This window comes from Ylistrum balloti, unplaced genomic scaffold (assembly GCF_031769215.1).
Source record: "Ylistrum balloti isolate Yb309-2 unplaced genomic scaffold, AGI_CSIRO_Ybal_v1 Utg370064, whole genome shotgun sequence".
Lineage (NCBI taxonomy): Eukaryota > Metazoa > Mollusca > Bivalvia > Pectinida > Pectinidae > Ylistrum > Ylistrum balloti.
The window spans coordinates 358,275-378,335 of record NW_026782110.1 but is presented as its reverse complement, the minus strand read 5'-3'; the positions used below and the strand labels follow the sequence as shown (position 1 = coordinate 378,335).

Here is a 20,061-nt window from a genome sequence, read left to right as displayed (position 1 = left end):
ACTATGTTCTACTGTATCAGTAAATACATAGTATTGTTGGTGAGAACTATGTTCTACTGTACCAGTAAATACACAGTATTGTTGGTGAATACTATGTTCTACTGTACCAGTAAATACACAGTATTGTTGGTAAGAACTATGTTCTACTGTACCAGTAAATACACAGTATTGTTGGTAATACTATGACTGTACCAGTAAATACACAGTATTGTCTACTGTACTAGTAAATACACAGTATTGTTGGTGAATACTATGTTCTACTGTACCAGTAAATACACAGTATTGTTGATACACAGAAAGTTCTATAGCACAATGAACTGTTACAACAAAGTCATAAATACATTTACACTCTTTCTTATAAAATACTGTTGGAAAAAAGACGGTTTCAATATCTTCACAATGTTGATATAAATATCTGCAGATTTCTCTCAGGTTTCTAACTTTGATATATATATTTATTATTATACAATGTTTCCAGCAAAGTTGTGTATAACAAATAAACACTTCTGTCAGTATAAAAGCAAGTCTTTTACCTCCATAATGCATGAGGCTAGTGGGTATCAAGATATCACCAGTCTATGTTCAGCATGTATACATCTTGAATTGATATAATTACTAGCAATCTGAATGCAAATAGTCCTTAGTATTCATGGTGAAGAATAATTACCCTGCATAGTATCGTAAGTGCTTTTATGCTATTCATGGAACAGCTGAATATCTTCTGAATGTTTCCTTTATTTTAAAAGTACAGGAGATGGAAAAAGTGTCAGTATATAAAAGACTGATGATCAAATAGATTCAGGAAACATGATACTTATCCTATGGCATTCATAGCCCTATGACTGCATTAACTTCAGGTACTGGTAGCATTAATATAGGACTTACAGCATAAATGTAACAGGTTTCCTTTCTTTTTGTTCTTTGAAGCCACAACATAAATATGATCAAGTCAAATTGATAAGTTTTGAAAATATCCCTGATAAAAATGCATTTATTCCATTCCCATTTTTGCTAAAATAACACACTTAATTGGTTTGGTTTACAATGTCAGTAAACACACACACAAACACAGTGAAGACCTGGCTCTGTTACATTAGATAACAGGACACAATATCACTATCATCAAGGATAGTAAAAGCAGAGAGATCAGATGAAATTTTTTGTGTAGCTTCCCCATCACTGTACCTTGAAATCACAGAAAAAAGCTACAAATCCCAGGAAATCGTAGTTCCTTTGTAGGAAATCTGCACTACAAGAGTGAGATAGCCCTACAGTAAATCCTAAATGGATCTAATACTCAGTTGGCAGTATACTGGCTGTTGTCCGATTGTCCCCAGTTTTTTTATACAACTACACATATCACGGTTATATTATGCATATCACAGTCGTAGGGTACCCAGGTACTGCATTTTATTGTGGAGGAATTCTGTCACTTCTCGTGCCGATACCTGGTAGCTCTTTTCCACCTTACACCACATGTCTTTTTCAATAGCACTATCTTCCTGTAAGATGGAACATAAAAGATACATAGAATTTTTCTATCCTTTGTTGCTTGGGAGCACCTTGTTAACAGATTTTAAGTCCCAGACGTTTTATATAATAATACCTAATAGCCTAATTTTAACGACACTTTTGATATACAAGGTCTGATCAATATTTCATAAACTTTCTGTTGTCCAGATTTACAGATCAAAATATTTCATACATTTTCAGTAGTCCAGATTAACAGATCAATATTTCATAAACTTTCAGTGGTCCATTTTGACTGATTTTCTGTAGTGCAGATTCAATGACCAGTATATCATTAACTCTCCGTATGTTATACAGCCAAAAAAGCAAAGCTATAATTCAAACATTAAGACTCATTTCAGGCCTATCAGAAGTCAGTGAAGTTATTTTCACAACAAATGACTTTAAAAGCTGTCCCAGCACTAATGCTAACCCTATTCTCTGGACACTATCCTAATTAGGTTCTAAGGAGGAAGTTATTTTCAGTATTGACAACCAATATGACTACAGACCTAACTGTTCTAATGAAGTTTGATTTGAAAAACTAAACATGTTTCGAGATGCTGTCAAAATATTATATCTACATCCAGAGACTAATTATGCAATACTAACCTCATTTTCACAAAGGTTTTGTGTTAGGTTGAGCTTGCTGAAGTCGAGAGTTAAGAAAACTGGATCCATATCCCGAATTGCTTGGTGTAGATCTTTCGCTGCCTTATCTAGACCATCCACAAGTTGAACGTAGCTCCCAAATGTACAAGGCTGTGAATCACAAGTCAACATATTCATTTATGTAAAGTGACAGGCCTCTTTTCAAACTGTCAGTTGATAATGTAGAACACAATTTCAACCATGAAAAAATAATACCACACATATATCCTACTGTGACTCAAAAATTCAATTCAATTACAGTAACTAGTATTTAACTTGGTATCAATAGAGTCCTTACATGAACAGTTGTATTTTATTCAGTAATGAAAAACAATGAGGAGAACTATTATGCCTTTGAAAATAATAACAATTTCTCTTTTCAGTGCCTTTCAAACTTCAACAATTAATTAATTAAAATTGCACTTCTCAAAGATATACTACATCATTTTCAACGTGTATTGTTTTTTTTTTTTTTCTTTTTTAAGTTTTAATATTTCATAGAGCTGGGGCATGTTCTACCTCAGTATACCAGTCACAGTCTCCAGAGGGACTTGTTCTACCTCAGTAAACCAGTCACAGCCTCTAGTGGGACTTGTTCTACCTCAGTATAGCAGTCACAGCCTCTAGTGGGACTTGTTCTACATCAGTATACCAGTACCAGCCTCTAGAGGGACTTGTTCTACCTCAGTATACCAGTCACAGCCTCTAGAGGGACTTGTTCTACCTCAGTATACCAGTCACAGCCTCTAGTGGGACTTGTTCTACCTCAGTATAGCAGTCACAGCCTCTAGTGGGACTTGTTCTACCTCAGTATAGCAGTCACAGCCTCTAGTGGGACTTGTTCTACATCAGTATACCAGTACCAGCCTCTAGAGGGACTTGTTCTACCTCAGTATACCAGTCACACTTGTTCTACCTCAGTATACCAGTCACAGCCTCTAGAGGGACTTGTTCTACCTCAGTATACCAGTCACAGCCTCTAGTGGGACTTGTTCTACCTCAGTATACCAGTCACAGCCTCTAGTGGGACTTGTTCTGCCTCAGTATACCAGTCACAGCCTCTACCTCAGTATATCATAAATACTTACCACCTCTAGCGGGGCTTGTTCTACCTCTGTATATCATTAATACTTACTGCCTCTAGCGGGGCTTGTTCTACCTCTGTATATCATTAATTCTTACCACCTCTAGCGGGTCTTGTTCTACCTCTGTATATCATTAATACTTACTGCCTCTAGTGGGGCTTATTCTACCTCAGTATATCATTAATACTTACCGCCTCTAACGGGGCTTGTTCTACCTCAGTATATCATTAATACTTACTGCCTCTAGCGGGACTCCTTTGCTCTTTTTACACTTTTTGTTCCACTGACTCTTTAAAGGTTTTAAGATGCGATGACAAACTCCTACCAGTACAGTAACATGAGATAATGTCTGTAAAATAGATGGGGATAATGATAAGATCTAGCATATAATGTACAGAAACATAACAAACAATACACATGTAGTTCATAAATTGATTTAAAACAAACTAATCCTGCATTAGGGACAAAAATATCACATCAATTTGTTGTATGGGTGTAGCACTTTTATTTACTTTTTAAAGAATACATATGAGTGATATTTTACACTCAAAGAGAAGTTGCTCGGGTAGATCAAACTACTGCATTATTCATGTCAGACTAAAGGCATACCTCAGCTATAAGGACTAAATTTTCCAATATACTTGTGTTGATACGATTCTCTCCATCTGTTACCAAACTACCTTTATGTTTGGATATCAAACCTGTAAAACAAGAGTATCAGTGAAACATCTTCTTAATGTATTCACCAGGTTTCAGTAACCAAGTATAATTGTGAACAATTTATGCTCTGGATAAAATTTTTTAACAAAGGGCAATAACTCTATAACTGAGGGGAATAGTCAATTATATGTACTTGAAAGCTTTACTTGTGTCATTCTGATAACACAAAAGGATGCAAAAAAGGGATTACTTCCTGTTGTACATGTGTAAGTACAAAAGACTCATTCAATATAAAACTATGTTTCATTCATGTTGAGTCAAGTATTAGATCTGACTATCCGCGTCTGAAATTCTGTACCTGTGGCAGCCCTACTCTTACCCAACTGAAGGTTTTGTTAAAATCTGATCTAACCATATATGAGCTTTAATACCAAATCAAATTGAAGTACAAACCAAACTGATTGATGCTTACCACTAATTAAATCTGGTACAGATGTTCTTAGTTTTTCTTCTTTTTCGTTGTCTGCAGTATCTGAAAAGACATATGTGACTTTTAGTTTAAATCATTTCCACATATTACCTGACACTGTCTTATCAAGACAATTCTATCACATGAACCTCAGTTGGAAATCCTGACATTTGTATGTACATAACATTTTGCTTTATTAATCACGCTAAAATTTTACAGGAGACAAATGGAAACCTACAAGAAATTACAGAATGACCTTCACCTATTAATGATCCAGTACTTTCTAAGAAATACTGTATACAGTGAAATATTTACCAAGGGATTTTTGGCCTCCATTAGTTCAGTGAATTATTGCTATAAAATACACATCGAAATCATCAAAGATGACCCCAGATTTTATTGTTGTCTACTGGGTCAACATTATGCTACAGTGATAATTTTTCTGCATACAGTAGTAATTAGTACTAAAAACAGTTTTAGATCATCTGACTGGTCACAGGGTTTTATACAGGTTCTCTGGTTTTGCTTCTAAAGTTTAGATTTCAACATGCTACCAACCCGTCAAACTATGTCATAGTTAAGAAATAAAATTTTGAATTATTGTAAAACAAGCCTGAAATATTTCTATACAAAGTTAAGATTTATTTATTTATTTAGAGTGCCAATAATCTCACAAAGACTGACCATTGTCTCCCCTAGACCAACCTTGTCTCACCTAGACTGACCATAGTCTCTTCTCTAGACCAACCATTGTCTCACCTAGACTGACCATTGCCTCACCTAGACTGACCATTGTCTTACCTAGACTGACCATTGTCTCACCTTGACTGACCATTGTCTCACCTAGACTGACCATTGTCTCACCTAGACTAACCATTTTCTCCCCTAGACTGACCATTGCCTCACCTAGACTGACCATTGTCTCACCTAGACTGACCAATGTCTCACCTAGACTGACCATTGTCTCACCTAGACTAACCATTTTCTCCCCTAGACTGACCATTGCCTCACCTAGACTGACCATTGTCTCACCTAGACTGACCAATGTCTCACCTAGACTGACCATTGTCTCACCTAGACTAACCATTTTCTCCCCTAGACTGACCATTGCCTCACCTAGACTGACCATTGTCTCACCTAGACTAACCATTGTCTCACCTAGACTAACCATTTTCTCCCCTAGACTGACCATTGTCTCCCGTTGACTGACCATTGTCTCTCCCCTAGACCAACAGTTGACACATCTAGGCTAACCATTTTCTCACCTAGACCGACCATTGTCTCACGACCATTGTCTCACCTAGACTGACTATTGTCTCACCTAGACTGACCATTGTCTCACCTAGACTGACCATTGTCTCCCCTAGACTGACCATTGTCCCAAATAGACTGACCATTGTCTCCCCTAGACTGACCATTGTCTCCCCTTGACTGACCATTGTCTCACCTAGACCATTGTCTCACCTTCACTGACCATTGTCTCGCCTAGACTGACCAGTCTCAACTAGACTGACCATTGTCTTCCCTAGACTGACCATTGTCTTACATAGACTGACCATTGTCTTACCTAGACCATTGTCATGTAGGTGGTGGACATACATCACATTGCTGACCATATCTGTGAAAGCTTCACAATGTCGTTCTTTGAGATATGAACACAATCGTGTCCTGAATGGACCATGGACTGGGTACTGAAACAGGATTACCAGATATGATTTTATACACACATTAAGTAAAAATAACTTCTTCATATAAAATTTTTGTATATGCAATGTTTCTGTGTAGAGCAAATGTGATTCTAATATGACTGACGAGAGTCTATATGTTTTACTGACCTGATCTGTGTAGGAGAACTCCTGACAAGAGTCTATATGTTTTACTGACCTGATCTGTGTAGGAGAACTCCTGACAAGAGTCTATATGTTTTACTGACCTGATCTGGGGAGGAGAACTCCTGACAAGAGTCTATATGTTTTACTGACCTGATCTGTGTAGGAGAACTCCTGACAAGAGTCTATATGTTTTACTGACCTGATCTGGGTAGGAGAACTCCTGACAAGAGTCTATATGTTTTACTGACCTGATCTGGGGAAGAGAACTCCTGACAAGAGTCTATATGTTTTACTGACCTGATCTGGGTAGGAGAACTCCTGACAAGAGTCTATATGTTTTACTGACCTGATCTGGGGAAGAGAACTCCTGACAAGAGTCTATATGTTTTACTGACCTGATCTGGGGAGGAGAACTCCTGACAAGAGTCTATATGTTTTACTGACCTGATCTGTGTAGGAGAACTCCTGACAAGAGTCTATATGTTTTACTGACCTGATCTGGGGAGGAGAATTCCTGACAAAAGTCTATATGTTTTACTGACCTGATCTGTGTAGGAGAACTCCTGACAAGAGTCTATATGTTTTACTGACCTGATCTGTGTAGGAGAACTCCTGACAAGAGTCTATATGTTTTACTGACCTGATCTGGGGAGGAGAACTCCTGACAAGAGTCTATATGTTTTACTGACCTGATCTGTGTAGGAGAACTCCTGACAAGAGTCTATATGTTTTACTGACCTGATCTGGGGAGGAGAACTCCTGACAAGAGTCTATATGTTTTACTGACCTGATCTGTGTAGGAGAACTCCTGACAAGAGTCTATATGTTTTACTGACCTGATCTGGGGAGGAGAACTCCTGACAAGAGTCTATATGTTTTACTGACCTGATCTGGGGAGGAGAACTCCTGACAAGAGTCTATATGTTTTACTGACCTGATATAGTAGGAGAACTCCTGATATGAGTCTATATGTTGTACTGACCTGATATGGGGAAGAGAACTCCTGACAAGAGTCTATGTGTTGGGAAAGCAGCGACAGAAGATCGGTGAGGACCTCATGTGGTGGTTTCCTGTCATGATTGATGCCATTGTTTGTGTGGCTGTCAGTCTTGACACTTTGTTGGCCGAGCATCACGCTGGCTGTAAGGATTCGTAGCGTCAGCTTTCTCACCTTTAACCACAGTATCTGGTGTACGAAACAGATTGCAATATACAATAACAAATATGACAAACATTTCCAGACTATAAATAACATCAAGACAGAAAAAAGAGCAAAGATTAAAACTGTAAAACTGGTTTAAATTAATTTTCAGAAATAAATTTGATTAAGTTTCATTGAAAAATGATAAGAGGTTCATCCACTGAATGTTCACAAGATGATGAACTTAATGGAGAATCAGGTAACAAAAATTCATACCTCTTCCTTCCGAGAATGTAGTTTAGCCTCTTCAAGTCTACATCTGAAATGAAATGAAACATGGTACAGAATAACTAATTTAAGTCATTCCCCTTTAAATCACAGATATCATCATATAATAATACATTGTGTACATAAATCAGACAACACATACACAGATGTGGATGTGATACCTACACAGCAATGAGATTACAGTCATTTTTAATTCAAATTGACTTATCTCGGGTTCTGACTTTATATGATGATTTTAAACTCTTAACGGTTTGTTACTTGATATATTCAACTTGGTATGGGTTCTTTACGTATAAATTTCAACTCAAGTTATCTGACTTATATGTGTTTCAACTTATTGAATTAAAATATTTTCAGACTAGAAAATGAATGTCCCTTGCTTCCAAACATATTTTTTGTATCAATTCTTCTGGATTTTGTAGGAGTTGTAAAATATGACCTTTAACCCTTAGCCTGACTGATGATTACCTTATGATAATAAGGTGTAGAACCTGATATTATGACCATATGAGGTAAATATTAATCCAATCTGTTGAGAGTTTCTCAAGATTCTCAAGGATTTAGCACAAAAGTATCAGTGAAACTGATGAATGCTCCCCGAAAACGACTAATGGACACAAAATTCAAAGGGCAATAGTTCTGTGATTAAGAAGTTGCAGGCCCTGAATTTGGTATACAGCACATTCTCTTAGTATGACCAACGTATAAATCAAGTTTCAATAACTCCTAAATTATGCAAATGACTACTACCTACCTTGAATGAGGTTCCCAGGATTCCATCACAGAGAAATCCCTATTATCACAGAGGTCATCATATCCATTCTTTTCTGAAATTAAACAGGATTTATTATCATCTGCATTACCTTCAGAGAGCATTCCCTTTAACAGGTGATCAGTTAAGGAAAGCATAATATTAAAATATATTCTCCAAATAAAGGATTTTCCTGAGAGCATGATAACAAAGTAATAGTCCTTTTTAGGAGGTTGGTCTCCCTTTATAACAGTTTCACTTCAGCTAGCATTAAGCATGACCTTATACCTGTCATAATGTCAGATTTTTCTTATCAATCACACATTTTAAAGTGAGTTTCAACACCGACCTTAAACTCATTTACCCAAGAAATAGAAATCCAGAACAAAACTACCACAAAGTGCCTCATTGTATCATGTTTATAATTAGTGTCAATTGCAGTTGACAAAGCTGGTATGGTATCGCATTATAATGCTACAAAATTAACTCAACAACACCAGACATTGATACCTTAAACAGAAGATATCTTGTCACATCAGATCTATCTATGTGTATAATTACCTTTTTCTGGGTCTATTTCCATGTATGTTACCATCTGTTCTGTGCTAACATGGCTGTAAGTATAAATAGACAATTACAATCCTGTCTCGTCTGATTGTATATCAAAGATGTTCTGACCTTGCAGGCATAATATTGACCATTAGACTGTAAATGATCAGAATGTATTGATATAGTTAGAGAATGTTACTATGGAAAAAGGACATTGAAACCTGCTTTTTACTTAGCAACTCCAGGTTTTATGTTGAAGTATCATTGAGAATAGACCCAAAATAAACACAGATAAGAAGAACCAAGGTCTGTGCTGTTATAGTTTATTTTAACCCATTAAATCTATATAAAAATGTAATTTCCAGCTCACCTTGAAGTTTCTAGCACCAAATCTAACAACATACTCTCTGTCATTGCTGAAGAGTACTGTAAAGACTTCTGAAGGCGCTCCCGAAACTTTACAAATTCATGTATCTGCAACAATATTGTCATAAAAATGGAACAATCTGTTTGCAACAGTAAACATTCTTTCCTTTTTAAATATATTTATTCATACTGAATGATCCTGAAAAAGGTGATGACATCATGGTTTTGCAAATTCACAAATAAGGGACACTGAGCATACTGGCATTACCAAGGTATTATTAAGATGCTTTCATGTGACAGAATACTAGACATTTAAAACACAATCAAGTTTGTGAACAAAATCTTTAGAAGTCTATAATTGTGCTTTAAAGCTGACAATGATATATTTATTGTTTTAATTTGCATCACTTTACCTTGCTAAAGGAACCATACTTGTAAGATGCTATCAAATATTCAGCTGTCTGTAAATCAGAAAATGAAGTTTATTTAAAAACATTTTTGAAATTACGACTGATTGGTGCATTTCTGTGTTACTTGTAAGATTATGTATCATATCTTTGTTTTTTTTTCTCTCTCTTTACAACAAGACTATCAATACTCTTAGCTGGCACATATAAATGTGACCTCTGTGTTTTGTTTCATATGTAAATGACCTAAACACTGTGAACAACATTTTTTTGAACCTTTGACCTCTTTATTTTGTTTATGTTTTGACAATATATTTAAACAAAGGATTTATTACCTCTTTGTGGTTGACTGCAAAAAAACGCAGCATTGTTCCATACATAGAACAGGCTGCAACAAAATGTCCCAGGCGTCCAACATGGTTCGCTATTGTGTGCCTGAAACAGATACCAAATGATTTTGAATCAATGTAAGACTTTGCTGATGCAAATTACAGGGTTTGCTTTGCTGGTTTTTGCCAATGGCCCCTCCCACAACCGTACAGGATAGTCAGTGATTTAAGCTCTTGAGACACTAAACCATCTCAGTTATTGATTAAATCACATCCCTCAGATCTTCACCTGAGACACATAAACCATCTCAGGTAGCATAACTTAACATTACTTTTCACCTGAAGTCCTAACAGTTTATTTTCATTATTTTTATTTATTTATAGCCATGAAAACAATAAATATTCTACACAACAAACTTTCCATGTTATACAGTATCATCATATGTACTAAAACATCTGTGATATTTGTAAAGGCTTACCCAAGGGTATCATTCATCACATGTTTCACCTCCATAGACTCATACACTGTGTGACAGGGACCATACGCTCCTGTTAAGAGTAAAAATTAAATTGGTAAAATCTGTCCAACATATAATGAGAATATCTTACTGGTGTTCAAACTAGGATTCGGTCATACTAGCATAAATATTTACACAATCTCATGCAAATGAAAATCAAAGATACAATTCAAATACCCAAAAGATGAACAAAATGACGATTCATTCAGAGTATACTGTTGGTTTCTCTGATTACAGTAAACATATCTTATTTTTGAAAGTGATTAAGTGTGACCTACAATACCGACTGACGACTTAAATTTTTCAAGATAACAGAATGTAAAGAGACAAATCCACATGTAGAGATAATGTCAGACAAAATGAATTATTTATACTGATATACTTTTGTTTTCCAAATGATAATATAAGTGAAAATCAGGTAAAGTCTGTACTCACCCATAATACAATACAAACGCATCAAGATCAGCTTCATATGGAAGTTGGAACGACTATTACTAATGCCTTTTTCTAACTGTACTATTGCCTGCCACACCAGGGAGTCATTTTCTGATAGAATCAGAAAAAAATGTCAATAAAATTATGACAAAACCAAGGCATCAAAAACAATAACAAAAAATTGAATAAAGAATTATAAGATGAATGTATATGTGATGATTAACAGATCAAATGAGATAAAAAGTCTTCTGATAACACTTAAATTCTATTCATAGTAAATGGTGACACTCTTTTTTTTTCGTTAAAAGTGTGACAATCCTAAAATCCTACCTGAAATGTATGTGATATCTTATTTCATCCAGTTGTAGGACTGTTTAAATATTGTTGAATGTCTTATTTACATTAAAAGTAGGTTTTTGAAAGATAGCCTTGCTATATGATCCTGATGAGTGCGTTTTCAGGTTATGAAAGTATGTTGTACAGGCCTCCTTGTGATAGTGTGGAACTGATGACAACTTTGTAGCGTAACCATAATAAAATTAGTGAAAATGGGGATCCCATAAAAACTGTATAGTTAATATGTATAGATCAACTAAAACTGTATCTAAGTAAAGGATGATGAATACCAGATACTATGTAGATATACTTTGTGACTTACTTGATTCCCTCCATATGTCCAGCAGCAGCAGCACTGCTATGAGCAGGTAGTTATCACTGTATTGGAGATCTGTACTCAGCAAGTCTTTACCTACAAACAATGAATCAATCAGCACCTATATTTAACAAGTTTCTACCTCCACACAATGTATCAATCTAGATCTGTACTCAACAAGTTTCTACCTACAAACAATGTATCAATCAACACCTATACTCAGCAAGTCTCTACCTCCACCTCATGTATCAATCAACATCTGTACTCAACAAGTCTTTACCTACAAACAATGTATCAATCAACACCTATACTCAGCAAGTCTCTACCTCCACCTCATGTATCAATCAACATCTGTACTCAACAAGTCTTTACCTACAAACAATGTATCAATCAACATCTGTACTCAACAAGTCTTTACCTACACACAATGTATCAATCAACATCTGTACTCAACAAGTCTTTACCTACAAACAATGTATCAATCAACATCTGTATCAATCAACATCTGTACTCAACAAGTCTCTACCTACAAACAATGTATCAATCAACACCTGTACTCAACAAGTCTTTACCTACAAACAATGTATCAATCAACACCTGTACTCAACAAGTCTTTACCTACAAACAATGTATCAATCAACACCTGTACTCAACAAGTCTTTACCTACAAACAATGTATCAATCAACACCTGTACTCAACAAGTCTTTACCTACAAACAATGTATCAATCAACACCTGTACTCAACAAGTCTCTACCTACAAACAATGTATCAATCAACATCTGTACTCAACAAGTCTTTACCTACAAACAATGTATCAATCAACATCTGTACTCAACAAGTCTCTACCTACAAACAATGTATCAATCAACATCTGTACTCAACAAGTCTCTACCTACAAACAATGTATCAATCAACACCTGTACTCAACATAATGTATCAATAGTAAGATAGGTGAAAATTTATTTATTATGTATTACAGAACAATAATTTGTTATCTATTATAAACATACATAATGAAACTTGATCATATGTGATGGTAATTTGGACCTGAAGGTCTTTTTTAACTAACAATACAAACTTCAGAATTTTTCAAAACTTAATTTCCTAATAGTGTTATTTAAAAATATTTCATTTTTATATAAATTCTGGTACATTATCAAAGTCTGATTTAAAACTACCAATTTGATAACAACAGACCATAACTGAGGCCATGGTGATAGCGTTGAATGTATTCCTTGACTAAGACAAGTCTCTCCGTTGTAGACAGTTTGTCATAGTATCCCATGTACCGCATCAGCTGTAGCAATGTTATGTGACGCTGCATCTGTTTCACCTACAAATCAAATCATCATACAGATTATAATAAACAGATTCAAAAACAGTTTAAATACTGTCAGCTTGTGTTAAATAATTGGTAATATTGCTTAAAGGTGCTAAATAATATTATTTCTGCTTATTATTAGGATTTCCTAAGAGTCAGATTTGATATCCTGTAACTTCATTTGAAACAATGATCATAAAATTCAACTGATAATTGACAACAGTCTAAGCCTTAAGTTTTCACTTACACTAGAGGCATATCCTAGTGTCTCTTCAGGATTTGGTAAATCAACACCCTCTGTTACCACAGATATCAACTGAAAAGAGCAATGAGAAGTGTTCAGATAAATCTATAGGACTTAAAGTTAAAACAATTAACAACAACTATGAAATAAAAAATAAATATGATTAATTATGATGATGATTGCTTCATAATGCCGTAACAAAAATCTTCATAGAAAAAAAATACAAAATTTGTCTCAGGTCAATGTTTACTTGACCATCGGTCAATAAACTTTTTATTTCATTTTGAATAAAAAAAATGATCTTGATCTTTGACCAAACAGCTTTGTGATTATTTGATGAAACATTATGTTTCTGGTTGTTGAAAACATTGCTTGAACCTTAATTCATTTTCACTGTAACAATGACCATTAGACTGCTGGATTGACACTATTGCACTTCCATATGTCAAAGACTGCATGCTGAATATTTAAATTTTGGTTATATCTCGTTGATTGATCATAAAATAAGCAAAATTTTATATAAGTTTGTTCTCATACCTTTGTTTCTTTGTCTTCTGTCAGAAGCTTTGTAAATGACTTCATATCTTCAAAACAGCATGGTTTATCTCCAAATAGATCATAGTACCGTAGAAGTAGCTGTAAAGGGTCTCCTGTAAACAATGATTTCTATTGTCAATGGTTTTGTATATCCCCTTTTGTTTATTAATAGTGTTTAAATACTTCTCCATTTCTTGACTTTTCCCAGTAAACAAGCCATTGCTGTACCTATTCTAAACCTAATTATAATGTAATATCCTAAACGTAATTATAATGTAATATCCTAAACCTAATTATAATGTAATATCCTAAACCTAATTATAACGTAATATCCTAAACCTAATTATAAGGTAATATCCTAGACCTAATTATAATGTAATATCCTAGACCTAATTATAATGTAATATCCTAAACTTAATTATAATGTAATATCCTAAACTTAATTATAATGTAATATCCTAAACCTAATTATAACCTAATATCCTAAACCTAATTATAATGTAATATCCTAAACCTAACTATAATGTAATATCCTAAACCTAATTATAATGTAATATCCTAAACCTAATTATAATTAATATCCTAAACGTAATTATAATGTAATATCCTAAACCTAATTATAATGTAATATCCTAAACGTAATTATAATGTAATATCCTAAACGTAATTATAATGTAATATCCTAAACCTAATTATAATGTAATATCCTAAACCTAATTATAATGTAATATCCTAAACCTAATTATAATGTAACAAAAATGAGCTCTTACCAAATTGTTCACTTTCAGCTAGGTCTGGTTTCCATCGGTTCTTGTCCTTCATCTGTTTGATGAGTTCTAATTGCGCAAGGTAAGGGCCCCTTTGAGGTCGACCACCCTCACACTGCTTGATAGTTTCCTGTATAAATGTGGCGACCATATCCTCTGTGTAGTCAATGTCTTCTTCACTGTAGCAACAAACAACAGTTTTGTTTATCAAACATACAATTAAAAACATTAAAGTAAAAAAAACTAGACAAAAAAAAAAAAGAAGAAAGAAAAGTTTGATCCACAAATTGATATCAAATATCACACCTAAATGCTGCTGATCCACACATAAAATCAATGCTGGTGCTTCAAATGTGTTTTAAGGAAATATTAAAGTTTGAATCAAAAGAAATTTACCCCCACCTGATTTTCAACATTATTATTATATTTGTATAAAACTTGAAAAAAAAAAGACTTTTGATCCTTATTTCAGCCGAGTATCATTGCTAGTAAATGAAGTAAAGAGTCTTTTTGAGGTGGGGTCTCCTAAAAGAAGCTGATGGTTATCTCAATTATCATCTTGTGGGATCTATGAACACAATGGCAACATTCATATCAGCTTCTTGACACACACTGACCATCCAGAGTAGAAATAAGCAAACTTATTATGCCATAAATAGTTGATGTGCTTTCTACAGTAATCTCACCTGTCTTTATCTGGTGTCCAGCTCGCCTCAACCAGACGTAGACAGGAGCGGATGTAATCCTGCCAGTTATTCCAGTGATCTGGACTGCAATATTAAGTCATCAAATTGTGATATCATGATATATAAATAAAATGCAGATCATATACAATGTAAAATCTTGTCAAGGACAAGGTCCATTTTACCAATTAGAACATCACATAGATAAATATTCTACATACTGCAAGGGTTTAATCTAGACAAATTTTATGACTTGAAATGGGTAATAAATGAAAAGTTTTTTCCTTCTGAAGATAAACAAATTCCTCACCAACAAACATGAGAAAACAGGGCAAAAATTACCATCAAACAGAGCTAATTATTTTATTTTTCGATAACATGTTTTGAAAGAATGCAATCAATTTAAGAGAATATCAATCTAACCTCTACATTACCATATATGATCCATGTAAAAGATGTCTTCATGTTTGTCATATGTTTTAACCATTCCCCTTTTTTGAATTCTGACCAAATAGGGCTGTCCAAAATTTCTCCATTTCTCATAATCAGTCAAAACTTCTACTTTTTCCACAATGGGTAGCATTTCTCAAATTCTAGATTAACCCATAACTACTATGACAAAGGAACCGTTGTACAATATTGAAGAAATATCTTACTTTTCCTTTAAGAGAGCCTTGTACTCTCGGTTGACTTGCGGCCATCGCTCTAACTTGGCATAAAGATCTGCAGTTTTATTCTCCCGAAAGTTGAATTCACTTGTAAGTTTTGCTAAAAAGACAATAATAAAATGAAACAGCTAAGAAATGCTTTTATTACACAGAAAAAAATGTCATTTGTTTCACAATAGAACAGCAAATAGTTTATAAGTTCCTGTTTCTGTACGTATGTTAGTTGTGTGTTTATAATAATCTCCTTGATCTTTAAATTTTGATATCTTATGGGTTTATAACAAGGTTGCAATAAAAACAGTTTTTGGGAGAATAAAATGAAAAAATGACCATCACATGGAAATAGTACAAAAGAATAAAGATTTAGATATTAGTATACAACAGGTTCAGATGATTTTACCTCCAAGTGGTCCTTCCACTACCTTTAATGCTTCTTCCCACTTCTGGAGAAGTTCTAGAATGATGAGGTATATCTGGACCTCTGAAAAACAATGTTAACACAGAATGTCACTAAACTACTCAAGAAGTTCTAGAATGATGAGGTATATTTGGACCTCTGAAAAATGACATTGACTTGTTTAATCAAATATTATCTACAAATATGACAACTTTCTTTCAATGAAAATTTCTCAAATAAAACCCAGAACATAAAGTGGAATTTCAACAAGACTCCAAATAACACTTCTTACCTGCTTCAGCAGTTATCTTTTCTTCATCAATATATTTTTTAGTCATGCGCTCAGCAAGAGGAAGAAACATACCCTTGGCTAACTTCTCATCTTGGTGACCCTACAAAATATAATAATGCATTTGCTGAAGTGAAAAGCAAATTGTGAATACTGAAGCCAAAACCAAAGTCATACCAAAAGCCATATTTTGTGTTCAAAAAGATTTTGAAATATAACAGTCCAATTAGTAATGAAATGCATAAGATGGAGATATTTTGTACAAAATATAACTCACAATTGCCTCAAAATTTACCTCCTTATTCCAACATGTTCACAGTTGAATGATGCTTTCACAATTTACAATGATAGAGTCACAAATTTGTGTGATCAACATTTAATATCAGTGCTATTTTCATGATATCATATTGCTTCTTTCAAACTAGTGTCTACATTAAAGGCAACAAAATTAAAACTAACTCTCAGACATCCAGAAGAACAAGTAGTACTGATGATGTAAATAAAAAGAAAATGTGTCTTATGAAAGCAACAGCATAGTTATTAAAAAGGTGCACATACTTTTCTTACTGATTGTGATACAAGAACTTCTTTACATATATGTATATATTTACCAAATTGAAGAAAACGTTTCTGTACATAAAACCCTATTACATAACATATTGTATTTAAGAGAATTGTTTGGTTGTACAGTCATTCAATAAATATGTACCTGCATCACAATACTCATAACAGCCCAGAAATAGTAAGGATTTTTCTGTGGTTGTAGTCTGTGAAGTGTCATGGCAGTCTGCTGCTGTTTTTTGTAATCTCCAAGACGGACATATGCCATGAATAGTGATGACAAAATGTCTTCATTGTCTGGCCGATGTTTGTGAGCATTCTCATATAAATCAGCAATCAGATCCACTGTAAAGCAAGATATCAAATTTTATATGTAATGCTTGTAGAATAAATAAATAACACAAATGGAAATGATGTAGGTTTATCAAATGTTTAATGTTTTTTCTAAGCAATCAGTGTTTTAAATCGGTGTTAAAGAGACTTACATTTGTAGACCTCTCTGTAACAGATGGACATAGCCTGAAGGGTGGCTTCATCTGTTGGGCTTTGTGCATGAATATCCTTTAGAAGAAGAGAACTCTCATCATGTCGTCCCAGTCTTAGTAAAGCAAGAGCCTTTAGTACCTGGAATTATAGGTTACATTGAAGTATATTGAAGAATTTCAAATGATTATAATTTACCTCACACAACAGATCAATTTTGCTATTTTCTTCAGTTGTATAAATGATAAAAAATCTTAAATCTATCACAACACAATATACATTGACCTTTAATATTTGTCAGCTAATCAGGAAAAAGAAGCTAGACAGGGTAGTTTACAAAGATTTAATCAGCATCACCTAAGTCAATTAACCCATATAAACTCTTTTTCAAAATGTTGATGTTTTACAATATCAAATAGATTTCGACAGAATGAAAAATAACACAAACTTTTGCACACTGCAAATCCTTCTGTTTCTTCAATACTTTGTCAGCTTCTTGAATTGCTTTCTTGTTGTTTCCATTATCTAGACAATCTGAAACAACAAAAATACATCACTATCATGTTTTAGTATTTTGACATATATCTGTTTATCTTATCATTTGCAATTTCAGCAGCATTACACATCTCTAAATCTCGTACAATTCTTTTAAAGTATTATTTTCCATGATTGGACAGGAGTCTATCACAGATAATTCAATATAAATTTACATCCTTTTTCTACAGAGATCTATATTCCAAACCTAAAGTTTTTGATTTCGGATTGAATTAATCATATAAATTGTTGTTACAAGAGATTTATTAGTTCTAGTGGAAAATTCTGTGCGGAAAGAATGTTTAGTCACCATTAACCCTTTCGGTGCCAATTATTTCTCACAATGTACAGCTCAGCGCCAAATATTTCTCACAATGTACAGCTCAATGCCAAATATTTTCCAGAAAATATCCGAAAACAATGGCAAAAATTGTTGACAAAAGTCGCCTATGGCGGCCTGTCTGCATGTTGCCTTTAGTCACCTATGGCACCGAAAGGGTTAACAACCTTGGCATTTTTTATAAAATAGTTATGATCTGTAACCTTTTCTCCACAAACATGATGTTATTGCAGCCCAAAATTTAAATGTAATCTGTTACATAATTTTATTCCTATTACATAAGTTTATGTTGAGCATGTCGCAACCAGGGTCATAAGTTCTGTAAATTGTCTTATTTCCCTTCTTGCAGATTCATTTTACTAATCTAAGTTTGGCACAGCAATGTCATATTCTAAAAAAAATCACTGATAACTTAATCCTACCCGAGCCTAAAAATTTTGTATTACATGGTTTGCAAAACGTTTACATGTGATCTTCACACTATGATAAGTTCTATGTTGTAAATTATGCGGTATGAATTGAACAACCCATAACGTTGAAGATTCTACACAAATTCTTAGACCCATCAACCTTTTGACAAAAATGTTGGGCACAACCTCCCATATGGGTAGTTACTTCTTTGAGTAATAAGTTAGTTACTCAAATGCATGGTCATTCTGAAACAGAAACGCTTGTTTAAAAATTTGCCAATAAAGGGACATAATCTTTAACATTATCCAAAAACTTTGTGTTAAAAGGACAATTTATATCACTGACATTGATTTCAGTGTACAGCCAGTGGCAGCATTAAGCGCAAATGTCTTTGGTGAGCATGAAGATACCTTGTGCTGTTTTCAGTTACACTATAATAAGCAGTGGATAAACAATAGAAATGATGAAGTCTGTGATTTTAACAAAAATGTATGACAACTTCACAAACAACTTTTTGTGTAAAAAAGCACAATTTTCCCCCAAATAACCCTGCAATTCAGATGTTATTGATTATTCAATGTGGTAACTATCCTTCAAATGCCAGGACTCTTACCCATGACTGTGGTTGTGCCCAACATAGGAAATGTTAAAATGTTCTATAGCAAAATGGTGGACTTCAGCAAGACTACAAATAAAATGCTGACTTTAAAGTTTTGCCTAGTACGTTAAGTGTTAGTATCTGTATTTCGCATCATATCCAACCAAGTCTAATTACGGTTTGTAGTGTGATAATCGCAAACTTTGACGTTTCCTGTGGAGTTCTTAAAATTTTGTGGCAGCTAAATTACAACCATTCAACGCAAAGTGTGAAAAGGATATATCTGTGCATAAAGCAACATCATTCGACACCATCATGCTTCGCTTCAAATTCGATCGAATTGTCTATATCAGTTAAAACAAACCATAAATAGGTCTCAATCTTCTTTCATTCACATCCACATGGCTACGAGACGCCATCTTTTTTATTAATCTCACATTTTCTCGCCAGATACGAGATCAGTAGCATTGATATTCTTCCGCCCAATCATTTAACTTATTTTTTAAATACATATTCGTTCGACGGAAAAAACAACTCTTGAATATTATGATAAGACGCATTTGATGCAAATGATAAACAAAAGG

At 34.1% G+C, this 20,061-nt stretch overlaps 1 protein-coding gene across 1 annotated transcript; it reads right to left on the bottom strand.

The window, feature by feature from the left end:
* Positions 1-312: 312 nt before the first annotated feature.
* On the bottom strand, positions 313-19,896 carry LOC132549548 (N-alpha-acetyltransferase 25, NatB auxiliary subunit-like). The gene is made up of 28 exons (XM_060213487.1): positions 19,842-19,896; positions 18,043-18,128; positions 17,597-17,735; positions 17,260-17,456; positions 16,554-16,653; positions 16,265-16,345; positions 15,853-15,964; positions 15,200-15,283; positions 14,517-14,692; positions 13,747-13,859; positions 13,213-13,281; positions 12,842-12,977; positions 11,649-11,738; positions 10,991-11,101; positions 10,517-10,586; positions 10,044-10,143; positions 9,715-9,762; positions 9,306-9,409; positions 8,948-9,000; positions 8,390-8,462; positions 7,624-7,666; positions 7,189-7,392; positions 5,942-6,065; positions 4,378-4,437; positions 3,855-3,946; positions 3,484-3,594; positions 2,122-2,271; positions 313-1,502 (listed from the first exon to the last, which is right to left on the bottom strand). Exons 1-28 carry the CDS (start codon positions 19,894-19,896, stop codon positions 1,380-1,382), a joined length of 2,904 nt encoding a protein of 967 aa, XP_060069470.1. The 3' UTR covers positions 313-1,379.
* Between the last annotated feature and the right edge of the window lie 165 nt (positions 19,897-20,061).

Bases quoted from the DNA above. Each gene is read 5' to 3' on its own strand.
- LOC132549548 (XM_060213487.1), bottom strand. From the start codon at position 19,896: ATGGCGTCTCGTAGCCATGTGGATGTGAATGAAAGAAGATTGAGACCT. The intron at 12,978-13,212 runs GTAAGTGAAAAC...TTTGATTTGTAG, and splicing joins CACTAGGATATGCCTCTAGT to GTGAAACAGATGCAGCGTCA. The intron at 9,410-9,714 runs GTAAAGTGATGC...ATATTGTTGCAG, and splicing joins AGTATGGTTCCTTTAGCAAG to ATACATGAATTTGTAAAGTT.